This window comes from Clupea harengus, unplaced genomic scaffold, assembly GCF_900700415.2.
Source record: "Clupea harengus unplaced genomic scaffold, Ch_v2.0.2, whole genome shotgun sequence".
Taxonomy (NCBI): domain Eukaryota; kingdom Metazoa; phylum Chordata; class Actinopteri; order Clupeiformes; family Clupeidae; genus Clupea; species Clupea harengus.
In genome coordinates this window covers 3,720-25,001 of record NW_024880294.1, presented here as the reverse complement: position 1 = coordinate 25,001, position 21,282 = coordinate 3,720, and the positions used below count along the sequence as shown (strand labels likewise).

The window sequence follows — 21,282 nt, the reverse complement described above, 5'->3', positions numbered from 1 at the left end:
GAAGAATGGATAACTTGAAATTGGACGACTTTAAATTAATATATGAAATTGAACAACATAAACACCTATACGGATAAAACAAATCAACAAGGATAGCAAAACATATTGATCAGCATAGAATGAGAACGGCAGAAACGCAGGAAGGACGTCAGACAGACAGATCAGTGACACAGGCTGTTTTTTTTTTCGTTATATGTGAAGGCTGAGACATTCATAACATTTCATTCAGTCTTACTGGTGGTCCTTTTGTAATACCAACAGCTTACTTCGTTGTGGATAAGTAAAGCCTATGTACTGTTCCCGCTACGTGTTTTACACCACCAGTACATTAACGTAGGTAAACATACAGCCAAACTCGATTACACAAGCTAGGTAGCGAGCGACTTGCTCCTTTATTGATTGTCAGGTGAAATTTATGAGTGAAACTGTAATACAGAAAATACTTAGAAGGTATACTAAACACAGCAAGTTACTATTATACTCGTTACATCAAGAATCAGAGCAACAACAGATTACAGCACAGCTGGCTAACAAGTGCTAACGTTAGCCATTAAAGGAATTATGAATGAATAACGGTCATATCGCTATATTACTAATAATTACAGTACAGTATAACACAGTTCATGGAAATTAAATTAAGGTCACTTAAACATGTTTATCACAGTATGAAACAGTCAAAACACGTAGTCATTGTTTTCGAGGGTGTGAGGGAAACAGCTGTTGCCATTCTCATGACACGAACATTTTAATGATGTCAAAGTAAAAGTCCAATACTATACTGTTTTTGTTTCTATAACAACAATACAAGCAATACACATTTGCTGACCTAAATAAGCAGAGGGCAGAACAGCCTATTTTGCTACATTTTTGTCGTCATGGTAATCTTTTGTTTGGCATGTTGGTAAGGTTATTTAGGGGACCATTTATCAATAGTTTTGTTCTTTAATGAATGTTTGTTTATTAATTACTTATTTTTCAACCAATAACTAAATTATAATTACAAAGAGGGAAATTCGCAACTTTTTTATCGCAACTTTCACTTACTCCCGCAATTTCATCCAACAAACACCTAAAAAACACCGCAACTTTCATCGCAACTTTTTGGAAAAGCTCCCGCAAAATCAGGAATTTTAGGCCGCAACTATCACAAAAAAGGCCCGCGAAATCCTGGGGGGACTGAGTAATACATGAACAAAACAAAGAAATTGCCAGATGGATTACTTTTACTTTTAGATTCTTTCTGTGTGTAGTGAGTTTATAGAAGACTGACTGTATGAGTGGGTGTGTGTCTGTTGTGCAGGGCATCTACCGTGTGAATGGGGTGAAGACGCGTGTGGAGAAGCTGTGCCAGGCCTTTGAAAATGGCAAGGAGCTGGTGGAGCTCTCTCAGGCCTCCCCTCATGACATCAGCAATGTGCTCAAGCTCTACCTCAGACAGGTCTGTCTGTACACAACTGCACATACACACACACACACACACACACACACACACACACACACACACACACAAGAACATGTTTGTTCATACATGTTTGTTCACACATAGGGACCTCCACACAGAATCTGACTCTCTGAATCTCAATGTTCATAATCAGTATCATTTAAGCCTTTGTTGTTAAATACTTATGCCAGAAGATCTGTACATGTAAATGAATCCTGGCGTACAGAAGAGCTATTCCTAGTTTTGCCATATCTGGAGCATCATTCCATCATTGGCTGATGAAGAATTTAAATGCTTACTCTGTAAAAAAAGTACGAAAGCTCCGTAACACAAGGAAATATTTGCACCAGTCACCTACTAAATTAGTGAGATTATGTCATTGATGGACATGATGTAAACACTGAGCCTGTGTCTGTTTGGATTCACTTGCACAAGTGTGGCTGATTTTCAGATCCATTGCCAATACCTGAATGGTAACATTGTCTCTCTGAGCCAATGTTTTTTATTTTTTTGCTCCCCTCAATTCATAGTTAACATATGTCTGTCTCTCTCTGTCTCTGCAGCTGCCGGAGCCCATCATGCCCTTCCGCATGTATAATGACCTGATGGGGCTGGCCAAGGAGAGCCTGCAGCAGGCCGAGGGCCCGGAGGGAGGGGAGGCAGGGAAGGGCCCGGGGCTGATGGACCGGGGGTCACAGACTGAGCCGGAGGTGGTGGCACTGGTGGAGAAGCTCCATACCCTGCTACAGGAGCTGCCTCATGCCAACGTCGCCACGCTACGCTACATCACTCGCCACCTGCGCAGGTTAGAATGTGATATTATGCTGCATTTGCCTCTTGTGTATTGGGCTAAGAATATTGGCCTCTTGTTGTGTTGTGTGTTTAGAATGAATCTCCCACGGACAAAAGTGTGACTTATGACAAGCTGACACGGGTTGAAATGGAACCAGCTATTTATGGTAGCTGGTCTGCTTAGCATCTGTTGACGTGAATGGGAAACTCAGTTCCTGCCTGAAACACAGCATAAATCAGGTTGTGATGTATTGTGAATGCACTCCTTGCATCATGCCTGTCATAGCTGTGGTATATTCACACTATACCATGACCTATCATGTTCAACTGTTCTGTTACTATTCTATTCTATTACTACTGCCAATACTTATTCAGAAATATATGTGAGTGTTAAAAGCATTATTTCAAGTCTAATGTATTCATGCCATGTTTTCCCCATGTCTTGTTCTTCTCTCTCAGGGTGTCGGATCTAGAGCAGGAGAACAGGATGAGCCCCAGTAACCTCGGTATAGTCTTTGGCCCCACGCTGATGAAGCCCAAACCCACAGGGGCCACCGTGTCCCTGTCCTCGCTGGTGGACTACCCCCACCAGGCACGCATTGTCGAGGCTCTCATTGTCTTCCACAAGCAGATATTTGACCAGGGCTCTGGGGGACTGCGACCCCCCTGCTCGGCCTCGTACTCCCACAGCCAAGCACAGGTGAGCACGGGTCGGACTCGGACGGACTCCCTGTATCCCTCCATTGCCCAAAGTAGAAAAAAATTTGCAAGTTGGACTTGGAAGGAACTTGTTATGCCATTTTGGAGACACTGTTGAGAGACACAGCCATGGCAGTAGTGGTAGGCTTCAGGGCCATGAGGTGGTTAACTCTGTTTACATACACAGATGGCTGCTCCCACCTGCATCGCATGTGAACCTTTTACCCCACATAGGGGTGAGGCAGGTGTGGCTATACTGTATGTTCCTCTCATAGCTCACTCTAAACCTCTCTAACCCTTCGAATACCAGTGCATTTACATAACAGTTGCATGCAGAAAGATTCGTATTCGGCCATACAGTCATGGAACACAGAAAAAACTATGGGGTTGACTGGTGCGCCGTAGAGAAAGGTCGCACTGACAATGGCTCCGCATGCACTACGCAGTTTTATGTTTATTACTGTTTTTATTGGTTGTTTTTGATCGACTAGCACTTTTGGAAATTCGTTCGTCGCTTAATACGGAGTTTTTCTCAACTTACTGGAGTGCTTGCTGTGGCTCCTTTGTCCTGTATCTGTATACCAATACGCCGACGGAGGAGAAAGAAGAGAGGCAAGCGTGCTGGTATTCTGTGTAGATCTTGGACGAGTTACTGCAATCCCCCGCTAGAATAGAATAGGATAGAACCTCCGAGTCGGGTAAGAGTAGAGGTGCTTGATGGTTAACTCTCGCTGGGGCTCGGATTTAGCTGCTATCGATAAAAGTTTGCCCCTTTTACCTTCCTGGGGAATTCAGCTCCGTTATAATCACAGCAGTCTACATTCCACCGCAGGCAGACAAAACGTGCGCGTTAGAGGACCTATACAGAGTTATTAATGGACTTGAGGATGCTTACCCTGAGGCAGTTTCTATTGTTGTTGGTGACTTCAATAGGGCTAATATGAGGAAAGTTCTGCCGATATACCATCAACATATTAATTTTCCTACCCGGGGTGACCAGATTCTTGACCATTGCTACTCGCAAATACGGAACAGCTACAAACCCCTCCCCCGCCCCGCTTTTGGGAAGTCGGATCACACCTCCATTATGCTCATCCCTACCTACAGACAACGCCTAAAACAGGAAACAGCTTTTTTTCTGGCAGTTCAACGCTGGAGTGCTGAATCCATTACCACTCTCCAGGACTGCTTTGAAACAACAGATTGGCAGATGTTCTGTGTTGCAGCTGATGGGGACATTGACAAATACACAGACTCTGTCTCTGCATATATCTCTAAATGCATAGATGATGTCGTCCCTAGGGTCAGTGTTAGGACTTTCCCAAATCAAAAGCCCTGGGTAAATGGTAATGTTCGTGCTAAGCTCAGAGCACGGTCCTCTGCCTATAACTCTGGTGACCCGGAGGCTTTGAGGAAGTCCAGATGTGACCTACGGAGGGCCATCAGAGATGGAAAAAGAGACTACAGGGACAAGCTGGAGTCCAATTACCTCAGCTCTGACCCCTGACGCTTGTGGGGTGGCCTGCGACAAATCACAGGCTATAAAGGGAAAAATAGCTGTGATGATCAGCCTGCCGCCTCTCTACCTGATGACCTCAACACCTTTTACGCACAGTTTGAGGCAACCAACACGAGACTGGCCGAGGACCGAGACGACTGCACTCTGTCCCTGGCCGTAGCTGACGTGAGGCGAGAGCTTCAAAGAGTGAACCCTCGGAGATCATCTGGGCCCGATGGAGTTCCAGGCCGCGTCCTCAGGGGGTGCGCCGACTATCTAGCGGAGGTATTCACCTCCATATTCAACCTCTCCATACATCTGTCAACAGTCCCCACCTGCTCCATCGCCCTGACAATGCACACCACCCTCTCCCACCTGGAAAAGGGTAACACATATGTGAGGATGCTGTTCGTGGACTACAGCTCAGCATTCAACACTATTGTGCCTGCCAAGCTCGTCCCTAAGCTCAGGAGCCTGGGTCTTAAAACCTCCCTGTGCAACTGGATCCTGGACTTTCTGACGAGCAGACCCCAGGTGGTGAGAATGGGCAACCACACCTCCTCTTCACTGACCCTGAGTACCGGGGGCCCTCAGGGGCTGCGTACTCAGCCCCCTCCTGTACTCCCTGTACACGCAGGACTGTGTGGCAACACACAGTTCCAAAATCATCCTTAAGTTTGCGGACAACACTACCATCCTGGGTTTCATCTCTAACAACGATGAGACCACTTATAGAGATGAGGTAAGGGGCTTGGTAACATGGTGCCAAGATAACAACCTGTCTCTCAACGTCTGCAAGACCAAGGAGATGATCGTGGACTTCAGGAAGCTGCAGAGGGGGGGGGTCACGATCCCATACACATCGATGGAGCTGTAGTGGAGAGAGTGTCCGACTTCAAGTTCCTCTGTGTGTTCATCAAGGATGACCTTACCTGGTCCAGACAAGCGGACTCGGCGGTCAAAACTGCCCAAAAGCACCTATACTTCCTGAGGAGACTCAAGAAGTTTGGCAAAAACACAGCAAAAACTGGTATGATAGCTGCTCTGCTGCTGATCGTAAGGCCCTGCAGAGGGTGGTGAAGACAGCGGAGCGTATCATCGGCTGCCATCTCCCCTCCGATCTACAACACAAGATGCCTGAGAAAAGCACGGAACATCATAAAGGACCACAGCCACCCAGGCTATGGAATTCTCACACTGCTGCCGTCTGGTAGACGTTACCGGAGCATCCGAGCGCGGACTACCAGACTCACAAAGAGCTTTTTCCCCCAGGCCGTAAGGCTTCTGAACCAGCAACACTGACCCACTGAACAGTCGCCATCACCATTTACATTCTGCTCCCCTACTCATACAACTACACTTACTACTTACTTACTACATATATATGCATATTATTTAATTTAATTTAATTTAATTTAATTTAATTTAATATTCCTCAGTCCTTCACCCTGTAAACTGCTGCTAGCCCTTCATTTAAATTAAAATGGTTGTACTATGTTATATGTTATTTTTTTTATCTTGTATTGCCCGTCTACTGCGTAGATGTTGCCTGCCAGGTCATAAGAATTTCACTGCTCTGATGAACTTATTTGGTGCATGTGACAATAAACACTTTGACTTGACTGTATTCCTTTATTTTCTTGGGAAGAACCAGCCAGTGTCATCACAGGGAAGAAAAATATTATTCACACTAAATGTTTTGCCCTACCTTGGGCCACAAGACACGACATTGCAGGGTTTTTCCTGGGTCAAAATGGGTCTTCGGTGCTCAAAAAAAACAACTAGTGAAGGTGTTTTAGAATAATATTAATGCCATATACAATAACTGACTTTATGTTAACACCACGAATTCATGTTAGCTGTCTAATTATTTAGCGCAATGCTAGCATGAATCTACCGTAATTAGATCCTCTCAAATTCAAACCAACGTCTTCTCTAAACTGACAAGCTTGGAGAAGCCTCTGTTCAATGATTGGCTCAGGGGGTGGGATGCGCCTTCCAGGCAGCTGCTGCCTAGAAGTCGACGGTGAGGGCTCAAAACACCATTAAGTTGAATTGCGCCATGAATGAGTTTTTTTTTTTTTTTCATCACAGACTCTTTTTTTTGCCTTAGGCGCTCGGGATTTGTCGTAGGCGCTCGGGAAAACGGCTTAGGCGCGCGCCCAAATGTTCTCTATGCAGGAAAACCCCTGCATTGTAACATTGTATAACACTGAACTGTTCCATACTACACAAGGGGGAGCACTATCACTCTGAGTAACCATCTCATAACCCTCTTTAAGGAGGCGAAAATATTTCATTGCCTCTCATATCCCACCACATTAGCTCAGTCCAGTCTCATGAGTGTGTGTGTGTCTGTGTGTCTGTGTGTCTGTGTGCACAGGACGGTGGAGAGGAGGGGAGGCAGACAGAGCTCCAGGAGGGAGAGGAGGAGGAGGGGCAGGGTAGAGCCGACCAAGAGCAGTGCTGTGGTGAGACACACTTCCTTGCCCTTACCCACTGACAGACATCCTCTCTAAAGGAGTACACCAATCATTCACACACAATTCCAGTGAATCACACTGAACATAAAAAATCAGTTTTACCACGTCCGTATAAATTACATTCTTCACGGAGAGAATACATTGCAGTACATCATTTTACAAGATCCTACTGAATAAAACCCCTTTGACTCATCATATTGTCTAACATATTGACTGTGAAAGGTAAATACATATTTACACCTGACTTTGACAGATTAATTGAACCTAGTCAACCCAATTGAGGATAGTAACTCTATGTTAACAAACGGACATGTTTTCCCCTCAGGGAACTCTCTGGGCTCGTCTGGCTCGCGGGGGCGATCTCTGGACTCCGACTCAGAGCAGGAGGAGGCTGTGAGGGGGCCCAGGCAGCGCCCCCCTCTGGCCAGTCAAGAGAGCGAGACGAGCACGGAGGATGACCAGCTAAGCCCGCGTGCCAGCATGGACCTGTCAGGTGCGGTGCCAGAGACCATCCCGGAGCAATCCCCCAGCCACACAGAGACAGAGACAGAGACGACAGAGACAGGGATGGAAGCCTCAGGCGACACAGACAGGACAGTAGTGGACATGCCACAGACTGAAGCAGAGCTGGTCTCTGCTGAATAGGAACAGTGTGTGAATTGCCATAATTTTGGGGTTTGGTTCCGAGCACAGGTTTGTTGTCATAACACCACATTTAATTAGTGGCTTCATCTTGAAGCACACAATCCCCGTTATATTGTCCCTTGAATTAATAGATTTTGCTTAACGTAAGTGAATTTGTCATATTGCCAATAACAGTCGTACACTGGAATGCTTCAGCTCAGGTTATCTAGGTCAACAGCGCAGTGCAGCACTGGAAGGCTGTGCAGCATATGACCACAACATGGATTTTAAACCATCTGCATTGGCCATAATAGAATATAATTGTTTATTATTGTTTGCGTGTGGAGTGTGGGGGAGCTTGAAGAAACTGGAATTTTTATTTTAATGGCTGCTTGTATTAATACCGCATCATTCAAACAGAGCAGTTACAACTGAAGACGATACTTTTGTTTGTATATTTCCAGAATATTTTAAATGCAATATCATTCAAAGTAAATTCATTTTTTTTTTTTCATTTTCATTGAAGATGGTGCATCTTCATAGTGTACTAAATGACCGGTTGAACACGGCACCTTTTTATATCCAGAGCACCGTCGTTAATTCATTCAACTCAGTGTTTAAATTGACTGCAACCATGCTGAAGAACTGGAAAACATTAAATATTAAGAGAAAATTCACCTGTACGTGAGGGTGAAATGAATGAGTAATATGACACACAATATATTTACTCTTTATGAAAGTTTTCGAGGAAAGGTATTGAGAGCCAGTCATCGTTACACTGTTAATACGGTACTTTTTGTACATGACCATGGACATTTTAAATACTTGATTTCAGCATATGTTCTTAAATATATGATATTCAAACGTTTTGCACAATTTTACCATGTATTACTCTCCATCAGGTCATAGGAAGCGTATTTCACAGGATCAGATTTAACATTTCCAATCACATGGTCTTTTTTATGTATTCTATGGTCTCTACAGCATGTTTCACACCCGAGGAAATAGCTATAATCTTCAGAGGTGGTTTCCTTAAAATATGGGTAGATAGCAGATACGTCCCCTTCAAATCTATCAGATAGCATCAGTTTTGAGACATCCCAGCTGTGATTTTGGGGTTGTATCTATTTATATTTTCATACACTGTAATGCTGGAGCCATTGATGCTTTATGATAACAGTAGACGTGACCATCAGGCCCATGTCTACTCATGTGGAGAGCTCTTCATTCCCCCGGATTCCATAGTTACTGTTCTTAACTGGATGTAATGTTCTCTGTAGACAACTGTATAAGCCAAGGAAATGGCTTATTAAATTATATCGATCATACTTTTTAAGTAATAACAAATATTGTCTGTTTGTAAAAAAGTGTTTTAATTAATAAATGGCTGTTTTACAAAACCAAGTCCTCTTGATTTAGCAAGAATTCCAGCACAGGTAATCAAATAAAGGGGGTCATGTTTTTGCCAACTCCTTTGAGAGTATTAGGTAGTTCTACAAAGGGTCAGACATGTATGATTTTTTTTTATTCCATAGTCCAGTGAAATCTTCACGCGCCAAAGTTAATCCGAGAGCCTGCCGAATACCTGTAAAAAAGACAAACAGGGCTCATGTTACATGCATCCAGTTTATGGTGGCTACTGAATGCTTTTCTTTATTGGCCTTTAGCATGAGATTTGTAGACAGAAAGGTCTTAATTTAATATTCAAAGGATGTCCATGCTGGACTAGAGTTGGTTTCATGTTACTTTTACACCTGTGGTTGTATGATGAAATATTCAAAGTTTGGTGTACCAGTACCTTTTGTCTCTACTGTACAAGTCTGTATGTGATGTACCGGCCTGCAGTCTCACTAGGTCTGATGATCTTCACCACCTACCAATTTAAGACAAATGAAGACCACAAGCAACCAACCAGCGTTTTCACCATAATGCAACAAACATGAAAGAGAGGTACTCAAACACAAAAACACTGAAGGTGTACGCCAGTAGATTTCATCCTTCTTACTTTTGATTATGCAGCAGGGTATCTCGTCATCAGTAATTACCACTTCAAACTTGACTACTAACTTTAATGATCATTGCTGCAATATAGTTTGAAAAAAAACTGGCTTTTCAGGAGAATGCACCACTTACCTGTCCTCTTTTCAGTCCAAAGTATCTAGCCACTGGGTCACCCGCCTGAATCCTGGGTAGTTGGCTCTCCTTGAGCTTACTTTTAATGTCAAGGTCTTTAACTCAGAAAATAGTAACTGAACGGATTACTTCAGGTTCTTTCCTCATTCCCTCATTGTTTCACTTCAGAACAAATAGCTAAATATCACAAACACATTTTGGTGCATAAAACACAAATGTTCCAAAAGGATACTACCGGGCCAGCAACTCAACCACTTCTTCCTTGGTCATGACTATGTGTTCAGGAACAAGCTACAATGATACGACAGGTTCGATTACTAATTCAGAAAAGTAAATATGGACAAACAAGATTCAAAAGACACATAATAAGTGACATCCAAGCTCTCACCTCATGCTCTGTAATGTTGATAAGAAGCTCTTGTTGGAGAAACTGCTCTAGGATGTATTTTGGGGCCATGTCAACCAGAGACTGAGAGCGTGGCAAAGTTCACAAAGATGTTATTCAGTGAGGAGAAATATGTATTATTAATAGTCATGACTAGCTCCTGGTACATCATAGTACTAACTTTATCTGTTATGTACCTGTAGCTAACATCAAACTGAAGACAGACATGACAAATATATTTTGTATTTTCGCAATGAAATTTTGGCTTTGGGGATGAAAATGTCATATTCATAGAGTAAAACAACATTCAAAAGTAAGACAAACGGAAGATGTGTGAGACATAATGGACAATGGTAATATTTTCAAAATACGTAACATTTGGCACGTGCACAAAGGGGTTCATTTAATCGGTCTGTCAGTGTAGCTCATACTGGTTCGTTTTTTTTAGAATGTTCACGACTGCTTATAGTGGGTTCACACCTGTTTCGCCGAAGGAGTCATTCCCATCTGCACTACGATGATAGCTCTGGTAATGTTTTCTTCCTGCATGCGCTGACAGTACATTTTGATCGTCTTTATTCCCACTTTGGGCTCCTCTGTAGCGACCAAAACATACAAATAAAAACGTCAGCTCATCAATATCAGGTTTTACAGAAGCAACTTTAATACCTAAATACTTAATTGATTGTGATAGATGCCTAATTGAAAATAATCTTGTCTACAAAGATTCAGAAAAGCATCACACCAACATTGATCATACCAATTTCCACAGACATTATATACCTGGGAAGAAAACGAACATCTGATCAGTGGGGTCGTCGTTGTGAGCCACCAAAACCGTAAGATCTGTCCGTCGTGGGCGACCCTCGCTGGGTTTGTCGCCGAACTGACTTTTAAACTCGTCTAGGGTCTGGTCCAATTCATCTTGAGTGACCAGATATCCTCGGTCATGGCACAACTGATAAGCAAAAATGAACAGGGCATTATAACCTAATACATCCGGCTAACATCAGTGTGCAGTGCACTGGCTAATAATTAGCTAACTAGCTAGCTAACAATAACAAGTATTTTCAACCAGTGGCGTATCACTTATAAACGTACCTGCATTATCGTCTTACGGATTTTCCATAACCTATACGTTTCCTCTTCGTCATCCATAACAATTTCCTTCCAATTATATTATCAAAGTAGACTCGTTGTAGCTCAAAGTCTCACACGTTTTCCACTCACACTAATTCAAATGCATAGTACAACTGCAAAATCCGGAGAAGTAGTCACGTGTTTGATGTGTAGGACCATACACAGTTGTCTACACTTTCGCCTGTAGTCATTTTAGCATTTAAATGACAATTTGACATTTATTTGTACAATTCTAACAATTGCATGAAATTGTACTGTGTATTTTTGTGATAAATTAGTTTTAATATTGGCTAGTGTCGGGCAGCTGAGTGTAGAGCAGTCATTTTATGATTAGGCGGAGTCCAGGTCCAGGTCAAGTCCGAAGATAATGTGGCTCATACAGCGGGCGGTAGTTTGTTCACTGTTAGTCTGGAATAAGGGAGTTACCAGAGCAATGGTAAGTAACACAATAATGAACGCGTAGCCTGTTATTGTATCACATTTAATTTAGTGGTATATTTGCAGTTAATACTTCTGCTGAGTAATGTCAAAGCGGTCAAAGCAGTCAACGCAGCATGCGGTTATATTTGGGCACCCGGTGTAACGCTAGTAGTCGGTCCAATGATTGAACATAAACAGGGCAGCGACGCTTTCTGTCGCATAGAGAAATCAATCAAGAATCAATACGAACTGTTTTAATGCGTATGAGAACGTGTATGTCTGAAAGTTCCGTGGCTGGTTTTATGGACTTGAAAATAGTGTTTCAAATTAGCTGTCCAGTGTAACTTTACGTTACGTAGTTAAACCGGCTGAGTATTTGTTTTGTTTTTTTAGCTTTAAATACTCTTGTAGGTGGGATGTAAGTAACGTTAGGCCTTTGTGTTTTGATGTACTTGATAATGCTATTATCAAAATACTGGGAACGATTGTGAGGACTTGATGTTGACAAGATGAAGCACGTGATTCATCTGTACAGCCCTACAGCTGTGTCTGTCGTCTGTATCAGTAGTACTTTCAGTAAAGGATTAGTGCAGAATCTGTTTAGGGCTGACCACTAGCACCTGCAACTTTTGTGTGTCTTGCATCTTAAGCCAGTGAAATCCCTGGACGAGCTGGACATGATTAGTGCATAGGGGATCTGTAGTGGGCTGGGATCGGCTTCATTTACTAGTCAGCCTTTCTATGTTCAAGGTTCATAGAGGTTGCACAATCATCTTGTGCAACTCCCATTATCAGGAGTTCAGACATTAGTCATTTTTCTTTATTTCCTCTGTTTTCTCCAATCTGCACCTCTGACTTATATTCTTGGTACATTTGCCCCACTATCCATATGCAGTGTGCACAGGTGAACGACTGGCGGAGTGCCAAGTCCATTTATGAGTTCTCAGCAAAGGACATTGATGGGAATGAGGTATCTCTTGACAAATACAAGTAAGTGAACTTCTGAATACTTCCTCACAAACGCCAGTATTTGAAGGCCATTCTCGATTCCCTTCTTTAATACCAATGAACTGTTGGGACTTTTTTTTCTTTTTGCAGGCTGTCATCATATAGGAATATATGATATATATGTACATTGTGTATAATTGTTTTAATGCCATTTCTGTTTTACTTTGTGCCAGAGGATATGTTTGCATCGTCACAAATGTAGCCTCCAAGTGAGGCAAGACGGGCGTAAACTACACTCAGTTTGCGGCAATGCACGCCACGTATGCTGAGAAAGGTTTGCGCATCCTGGGCTTTCCCTGCAACCAGTTTGGAAGTCAGGTAATGAAGAAAACTGGTCACACCTCTGTGAATGATAGGACATTATTTTGTCTTGCTGTTGGAGGCATTGCCTGTAGTCAAGGAAAACACCTGCCCCAGTTACTTAATTCATTTTGGAGGTAATGGAACAGCCTTGATTGGGAACAATCTATCGGTTGCCCTTATGTGTCAAGTCCATGCTCTCCATTTTGATGTTTGGCTATATTAGAGTACAATGCCAACTTCCACTTTTGGAAATGATGCAATTCATGTTAACCTTATTTAAAACAAATCTCAACTGTCAGAAGTGTTTGGTCCCTTTTTCTCTTTTCGGCATTTCTATATAAAGAGCGAAAATGATTTAAGAAATAATTTAAGAGGTAATGTTTTGAACATTGAGACCAATTCAGTTGGTGTTCCAAGACATCTGAAAGACCCTGAAGATATGGTTCTTGTCTCCATCTCTGTAGGAACCAGGAACAGATGCTGAGATCAAGGAGTTTGCCAAAGGCTACAATGCTGAGTTTGACCTCTTCAGCAAGATTGATGTCAATGGTGACAATGCCCACCCCCTATGGAAGTGGATGAAGGATCAGCCCAAGGGAAAAGGAATGCTTGGGAAGTGAGTTTTTCTTTCATTACACCTTTATGTTGCCAACCTCAGTATTCCAGAAAGTGCTTTGATGAGCAGACAGAGGCCCCTGGGTGCAGGTTTATATTACGTGTATCTATTGGTTACTTCAGAGTAACATACAACATGCAATGTGATGGCCCACTGAAAGTGTGCCATTGCCAGAGGTGGGAACACAAGTCATATTATCAGGGTCACAGTCTTGAAATTGGCAGGTATAAATAATGCGCGTTTTATTTATTTATTTAATTTTACCAAAAAAACTAAATGTGTGGTTATTGTGCCACTTCCATGTATTGGTGGAATGTAGAGCGAGCAGTGTTATCGGGATTGTGGTTTTCTCCCCATATTGGACTACTGTAGAAACTGGTTTACACAGTGCTACATGCTTTTTTTGAGCAGTTTAACAGTTTGTGCCACAAATTATTATTTGGGACTGCCTCCACCCACTCCCCCAAAAATAATGTTTATGATAACTTGGCTTAACTGTACCACTGTTTTTATAACATGGCTGCCAGCTATCAGGAAAAAACAGAGGTTATCGGTTCTTTTTATTGATGCCAACATGTTTTTCTCACAGTTGCGCATTGCAAAAACTCATTCCTTTTCTAAATAAGAATTATCTGTCAGTTTTATATTTGTTTTCCAAGTTAAATCCTTTTAAGAAAAGGTGGATTGTAATGTATTTTAACATGTTCAAATGTTATTAGTCAAACATTCTACACTGTGTTCAGACTCAGAGGTAATAAAACAACTGCATTCACGCTGAAAACTTGTGTAGGCCGAGTAAATTGATCAGGAATCGATAAGGGAATTGATTAAAAAAAATCAGACCGATAAGCAGAATCAACAATAGCATTGATATCAATACAATCTTGAATTGAATTCCTATCTCTAATCATGATCAGAAACCAAATTACATTCAGTCTTTGCTAACCTTTATCCTTTATGTATTAAATACTCTTTGCATATAAGCTGAACTAGTTGTCACCTATGGGAGTCCTATTTATCCTTTTATCGTACTTATTTATCCTTAGTATCCTTATGTAACTAACTACACTGTAGATACATAGCTACCTAGCTGTGTTATGAATTACTTTAGTTATTAAGTAAAGGAATTGAAGACTGTGAAACTGTGTATTTGTCACTGCACTCTGATCTGATGTTAAAACCTATTTTTCTTTACTCATAGCAACATCAAGTGGAATTTTACCAAGGTGAATATATCTTGATCTTTTTCTAATTCTATGCCTCCATTAAGAAGTATTTTGGGCAGTATAGTCCTTAACTAAAGGTAGTAAAGCGTCCTCACCCAATTGTGCTGCTTTTGTGTTTCCAGTTCCTTATTGATCGTGAGGGACAGGTTGTGAAGAGGTATGGTCCCATGGATGATCCAAGTGTAAGTTGGAGGTTTTTTGTAATCACTAAGCAGACTACAGTGTGATATTAATGTCTTTGTAAAGTGCTGAGATGATATGTCTTGTTAATGTGTTCTTTTCTTGTTGATCTCAAACCTTGAATTTGTGTGTGTTTTGACAGACCGTGGAAAAAGATCTCCCCAAGTACCTGTAAAAAGCTTCCTGTCCATCTCCCACTTCACTCGGTACCCCCTTCGTCCCCTGTGGCAGGCTGGCTGTGAGGGTGTCACTGCCCAGATTAGTGACGGCCTGACCCTAAACCTGTTTGCCAGGGAGGTCAGGCCTGATGAAACTGGCGTGCATAACCACTGGGATGGCCCCTTACCAGTAGCAAACTTTCAGGAGACAAGGCTGAACCATTTCCCCCTGCACAAAAAAACTTGCACTGGTTTTTTCTACTATTATTATAACCCTAATAAAGTTATGAAGACCCATGATTATGGCTAATTGTTTGAAAATATGTTCAAGTATGATCGTTGTCATTATTAGACTGTACCAGAGACATGTGTGTTAGTAAGGCTACATGGGTCAGCTAAATAGGAGGTACTTGGGCATAATACTAGACCAAAGTAAAGCACTCAGAAGGCATCAGTAGCCAGTTCCATGTTTGTGATTCAACGATTCAATAGTCAAACTGATTTTAGGCTTTTGATCTACTGTAACCGTCTGTAAATAATGCCTTTCTATAACAAGAATGTTTGATGTGAAAAGAAGTGTGATGGGCGGGTTTGCCATAAGAGGAGAATATCAATTTCTTCTCCCTGGACATTTGTGTTTTATGATCTAGTCTACAAAATTTGTTTTTAAGGGTGAAGTAAGTAGGTTTTGTTGACAAAAACTAGGCTAACAAACATGCTTCTAGTCTTAAAGTGGCAATTACTCTGTCCGTTAGCATTTGGCTAGCTCAGCTGTGCTTTAGAACTGTGGGCTATACATTGGAAATCAATATTAGAAACAATTCAAAATATTAGGCTTTAAGGTTGAACCATGGTAAGCAAACTCATTTGGAGATCCTCAAATGTAATGTAGCAGCCTGATATGATACCACAACTGTCAAGTCTCGCCAATTTCTCATGTCTCACCAAGGCCTACGTGACACTGAATCTCATGGATCTTACCAAATCTCACGGATTTTCTCTCCCAATACCATAGAATAATAATTACTAGTCCATTAGACTGCTGTGAAGTGCGAGTGAAAGGCTTCCATGTTCGTACTGTGCAGGTCACTAAGTCTGTGTAGCAGAACTGTACCTGTTGTCTTTTGTGTGTATATCATTGACTGACTTCACTTGAAAAATGACCATTGGCCAATAATTCAATATTAACAATGGTGCTTGGTGTAGCCCTAGGCTACACATAGTAAAAAAAATGCGCTATTTGCATTTGTGTCTTTTGAGAGAATAGAAATCCGCCTACAGTTACAGACAGTTGTCATTATTGTCTAAGGAATAGGCCTATAAAGCATTTAAAAGCAGAGTTAAAGTATTCCTAAATGATGACATAGGCCAACATGGCTAAATAAATACATAGCCTACAAACCTGCCATCTGTTTAATGGATGTAATATCGGTTTAATTCCAGTAAAGTAAACCTTTTCTTTAAGCCACTGACAGGCTCATACTGTTATTCTGTCTGACAACATAAAGATTCCTACAGAGATAGATCCGTGTCTGTTTTCCTCAATAACTCTAAAGAAACTGTAGAAAATGAGTGTTTCTACTTCTGTAACAACCCAAAGCTGGTTTAGTCTCAGGGTAGAGTTAGTGGTTAAACCCATATTCATATAGGCCTATTATATACAACACACCTGGCATGTTCAGTCAAGTTGCATGGGCCACTATGGTCAACTTCTGCTTTTGTATTTGAAGACCACGACCAAAAGCAGACACGGTTATGCAATGGAACGCAATCTATACCAAATCAAATAGCATTGGGTAATGATTTACTGCAATCTGCTACAAAAGTCACATAGAGTAGGGATCAGGAGGTGAATGACTGGCTATCCTTTGTGGTCCAAAGCCTGTAGATATGAATACATTGTTTTGCTGAGTTGTCCACACCACAAAACCATAGATGAGATAGAGCTTTTTTTGTGCTAATTAATGTTTGGGGACTCCAAGATAAGAACCTAATTGGTGAATATTATGATCATGCAGTTTTGAGAGGCAACATATTTATGGAGTATGGAAAAGGGCATAAGCATAGTAGTCGATAAGGTAATCCTATACCCATACACAACAAACAAATATTGAATTTGTTGAAGGGATTACGGTTATAGTGTTCTTACCGAATACTATACCTATTTCTATCATTAATTGTCCTTACCAAAAGTTTGCACCCAAAAACATCTGAAAAATAGAGCTCACCTTGAAGCATCACTCCAGGTTTAAGCTAAAATGCACAAAGAGCGACCCCTAGTGGCAGTTGTGAGCTTTCATGATGACAGCAACTGTATTTACAAGGAATTGTAACTGTAGACTAACTATGGTGATTGTTTTCGTTTGCTGTTCTATTCTATTCTAACTGCCACTGGAATAAATAATAACGAAATCATAAATATATAAAATATTCTCGAAATACATTCAATCTTTTCTAGAATATTTTATCAAATAAATATGTAAATAATATAATTGCAATAACAACTAAATAATGATTCATTATATATGTATGTGTGTGTGTGTGTGTGTATGTATATAAATATATGTATTTAATGTATATTATTATAATACATTCTAGTTATTACATTGGTAGCCTACAGTTACAATTCCTTCTAAATACAGTTGCTGTCATCACGAAGTCTCACAACTGCCACTAGAGAGAGTGCGTGCCAAGGCCAATTGCGACGGTTGCGACCCCATTGGGCTAGATCGTGCCTTCTTCGGGTCTTGCCGCCAGAGGCTTTTGTCCCAACAATTACGCTTGGGCCAAGCAGGGCTTAATGGTGCCTGAGATGTGTCAAGGTGAAATGTGGTGTTAGCGGAGTCAGGTAAGAAAGATTCAGCGCCAGAAGAGGTTAACTAGTCGACATCAAATAACCTACACGCTACCAAAAAAACGTAACATGATTAAAGCGAAATACTTGGGCTAATAAAAATGTACAATGTTAGCTTGATCAAGTAAGGGAGACTGAACAACCAACACCACTTTAATACTTTGGATAGGCGACGCTCTGACTGGGTTGATGGGCATAAAAGCTAAGAGATTTCGAGTTGCACGACTACCGGTGTAGTCTATGCATCAATTACAACCCAAGTCTGTTACAATAATATAAAAAAAGGGATCTTGCCCTGGCTTTGTTACATGCTGTAGACACGGGGCATGTCATGATCCTCAACACTGGTGGATAAAATCTGAATATTCAGCTCCGGAAAAAATTAAGAGACCACTGGTCTTACTATTTATTGGTATGTGTTTGAGTAAAATTAACACTTTTGTTGTATTCTATAAACTACTGACAACATTTTTACCAAATTTAAAATACAAATATTGTCATTTAGGGCATTTACTTGCAGAAAAATGACAACAGGTCAAAATAACAAAAAAATGCAGTGTTTTCAGATCTTGAATAATGCAAAGAAAACAAGTTCATATTTATTTTTAAACAACACAATACTAATGTTTTAACTTAGGAAGAGTTCAGAAATCAATATTTGGTGGAATAACCTTGATTTACAATCTTAGCTTTCGTGCATGCTCTCCACCAATCTTTCACATTGCCGTTGGGTGACTTTATGCCACTCCTGGCGCAAAACTTCAAGCAGCTCGGCTTTGTTTGATGGCTTATGACCATCCATCTTGATCACATTCCAGAGGTTTTCAATGGGATTCAGGTCTGGGGATTGGGCTGGCCATGACAGGGTCCTGGTCTGGTGGTCCTCTTCATCCACACCTTCACTGGCTGTGTGGCATGGAGCATTGCCCTGCTGGAAAAAACACTCCTCGTAGTTGGGGAACATTTTCAGAGCAGAAGGAAGCAAGCTTTCTTCCGGGACAACGTTGTACTTGGCCTGGCTGAGGTTTGCAAAAGACCATAAGGATTGAAGCCATGAGGACTGGAGTAAAGTCATCTTCTTTGATGAGTCCAATTTTCAGCTTTGCCCAACACCTGGTCGTCGTTAGACGGAGACCTGGAGAGGCCTACCAGACACAGTCTTGCACCTACTCTGAATTTAGTGGAGGATCCGTGATGATCTGGAGGTGTTTCAGCAAGGCTGGAATCGGGCAGATTTGTCTTTGTGAAGGACGCATGAATCAATCAGTTCAATTAGACAAATCAGTAAGTAATGAAGCATTTGTACGCTGTAATCTTATAGGTGTCATCCCTGTCTCACAGAGATTTGTACTTTATCCAGATGCCCAGAGTCATGGATCTCAGTCCTGTGTCGAAATGAATTAATCCCACGCCAAAAGGTTTGATAAGTCTTCGTCAATCTCACACCAAATAAGCCTTGGAAGTTTTCAACTCACATGTGTCCAATTATGCACAATATCTGCCTTTATCATGTCACTAACAGAATTGTATTACATTACACATACTCCATATTCAAATGCTTAGAAAACATGCTGAAAACGCAAGCAGCTATTCAAATTTGTCATCCTTTTTTGTTATTCTTTTGGTTATGTTAGCGTTAATCTCTGATGTCACAATAAATAAAACTATGCAGAGTCACATTTGTGTAAAATCTCGTAATATTACTTTACCTTGTCAGTCAACATGCTTCTTTGGCTTCAGCTGTTGTCTTTGCCGGTTTCATATCTTTCAGCTTGTCAATAAATACATGTATACCACGGTCCAGGGGGTTCTCAAAGCGCAATTTGTATTTAGTGGTGTAAAAGTGGACTACACTCCGCAACTTTAGGGGGAGCTCAGTAGCAACCGAAGGCGCCGCACAGTTCCTGGAGTCGGCCATAGTCTTCTTGCTAGCTGGGTTATCATTATAATTGTTAGCTAAAGTTTAAGCTGACCCCCTGCCTCTATTCAGTGAAGTGAAAATCTTCTCTATATCATTATTGTATTATTATAATTATTATAATGTTTCATTGGAAAACAAACAAATATTTCGAATAAGAACTTTTGAAAATATCTGCTCACCAGACTTGTGTGCTCTTCAATGATGTCAAAACGGCTAAGGAAGTTAACCTTATTTTATCGTTTCTGTGACAGTGACCCCTAGGGCCTTGAGAGGAACAGCAGCCCCTTGTTAGTGTACAATATTTGTAGGAGGAAAAGAGTCTGTCTGTGTTTGCAAAAAGCATTGTGATTAGCTTTCGGAAGCTCTGTTGGATTTCCATAGTTCCACACTAAAGTTAAAAGCCTAGGGTTGTGCACATGAACAGACGGGGGCAGTGCCCCACCAACAATTCACGCACTTGAAAACATAAATGCTTAAAATAAATGTTCAATCAGTGGTTGTTTGTTAATGTATTCAATTAGACAAATCAGTAAGTAATGAAGCATTTGTACGCTGTAATCTTATAGGTGTCATCCCTGTCTCACAGAGATTTGTACTTTATCCAGATGCCCAGAGTCATGGATCTCAGTCCTGTGTCGAAATGAATTAATCCCACGCCAAAAGGTTTGATAAGTCTTCGTCAATCTCACACCAAATAAGCCTTGGAAGTTTTCAACTCACATGTGTCCAATTATGCACAATATCTGCCTTTATCATGTCACTAACAGAATTGTATTACATTACACATACTCCATATTCATAGTGTTTATAATGTTATGTTTATAAGTTGCAAAACAATGATTGACTGTTTAAATATTTGCGTATGAGGTTCACCTTGCATATAGCTTGCCTCTTCCGCAACATTTAGTATAGTAGGTTTCATTTAGGACTGAGGACGTCTCTGCCCACAGGAACTCTACAACGCCTCACAATTTCCCCATGTAAATCTGTGGTCAGATATGAAACTGCACCGGGCCTTAATGGACAGGTGTTAAATAAATCTGCCCCTACTGCTGTTAACATCATGCTGGGCCCAAGGCCTAGTCTGCACTAGAACGCACTAGGCCTATCGCCATGGTAGTCATGGCATGTACCATCCAACAGCATAGAGTTTTATAACTCAATCGGGTGACTGTAAATCCAAGAAAGAAGCCACAGTGATGTCTAATTAATATTCCATTATACTGTAGTTATAGAATAAACACTACACGGGAGAGAAGCCCTCTGTCTGCTGCAGGCAAGAGTTCACAAATGCTATAGGCTCCCAAGCCGTCAGCTACTGGTGCTGCTAGCTAGCTTTATGGCTCTGACACATCAGCCATTTCTGACTTGCACTGTAAGCCCTTTGCGTCGACTCCTAGC

At 41.3% G+C, this 21,282-nt stretch overlaps 3 protein-coding genes across 3 annotated transcripts; 2 read left to right on the top strand and 1 right to left on the bottom strand.

Annotated features, from left to right (window-relative positions):
- The first annotated feature begins 1,258 nt into the window (after positions 1-1,258).
- LOC122131806 (rho GTPase-activating protein 45-like) lies at positions 1,259-7,820 on the top strand. The gene is made up of 5 exons (XM_042706485.1): positions 1,259-1,438; positions 2,005-2,246; positions 2,693-2,933; positions 6,814-6,901; positions 7,239-7,820. Exons 1-5 carry the CDS (start codon positions 1,274-1,276, stop codon positions 7,556-7,558), a joined length of 1,056 nt encoding a protein of 351 aa, XP_042562419.1. The 5' UTR covers positions 1,259-1,273; the 3' UTR covers positions 7,559-7,820.
- Positions 7,821-8,893: 1,073 nt separating this feature from the next.
- Positions 8,894-11,336, bottom strand: LOC122131804 (DNA-directed RNA polymerases I, II, and III subunit RPABC1). Its single transcript, XM_042706483.1, has 8 exons — positions 11,157-11,336; positions 10,839-11,013; positions 10,536-10,651; positions 10,059-10,139; positions 9,903-9,961; positions 9,671-9,749; positions 9,336-9,410; positions 8,894-9,122 (listed from the first exon to the last, which is right to left on the bottom strand). The coding sequence occupies exons 1-7, from the start codon at positions 11,211-11,213 to the stop codon at positions 9,345-9,347; spliced, it is 633 nt and encodes a 210-aa protein (XP_042562417.1). The 5' UTR covers positions 11,214-11,336; the 3' UTR covers positions 8,894-9,122; positions 9,336-9,344.
- A 166-nt stretch (positions 11,337-11,502) lies between these two features.
- Positions 11,503-15,406, top strand: LOC122131805 (phospholipid hydroperoxide glutathione peroxidase-like). The gene is made up of 7 exons (XM_042706484.1): positions 11,503-11,631; positions 12,511-12,605; positions 12,797-12,941; positions 13,391-13,542; positions 14,744-14,768; positions 14,891-14,950; positions 15,091-15,406. The coding sequence occupies exons 1-7, from the start codon at positions 11,563-11,565 to the stop codon at positions 15,121-15,123; spliced, it is 579 nt and encodes a 192-aa protein (XP_042562418.1). The 5' UTR covers positions 11,503-11,562; the 3' UTR covers positions 15,124-15,406.
- Positions 15,407-21,282: the final 5,876 nt, after the last annotated feature.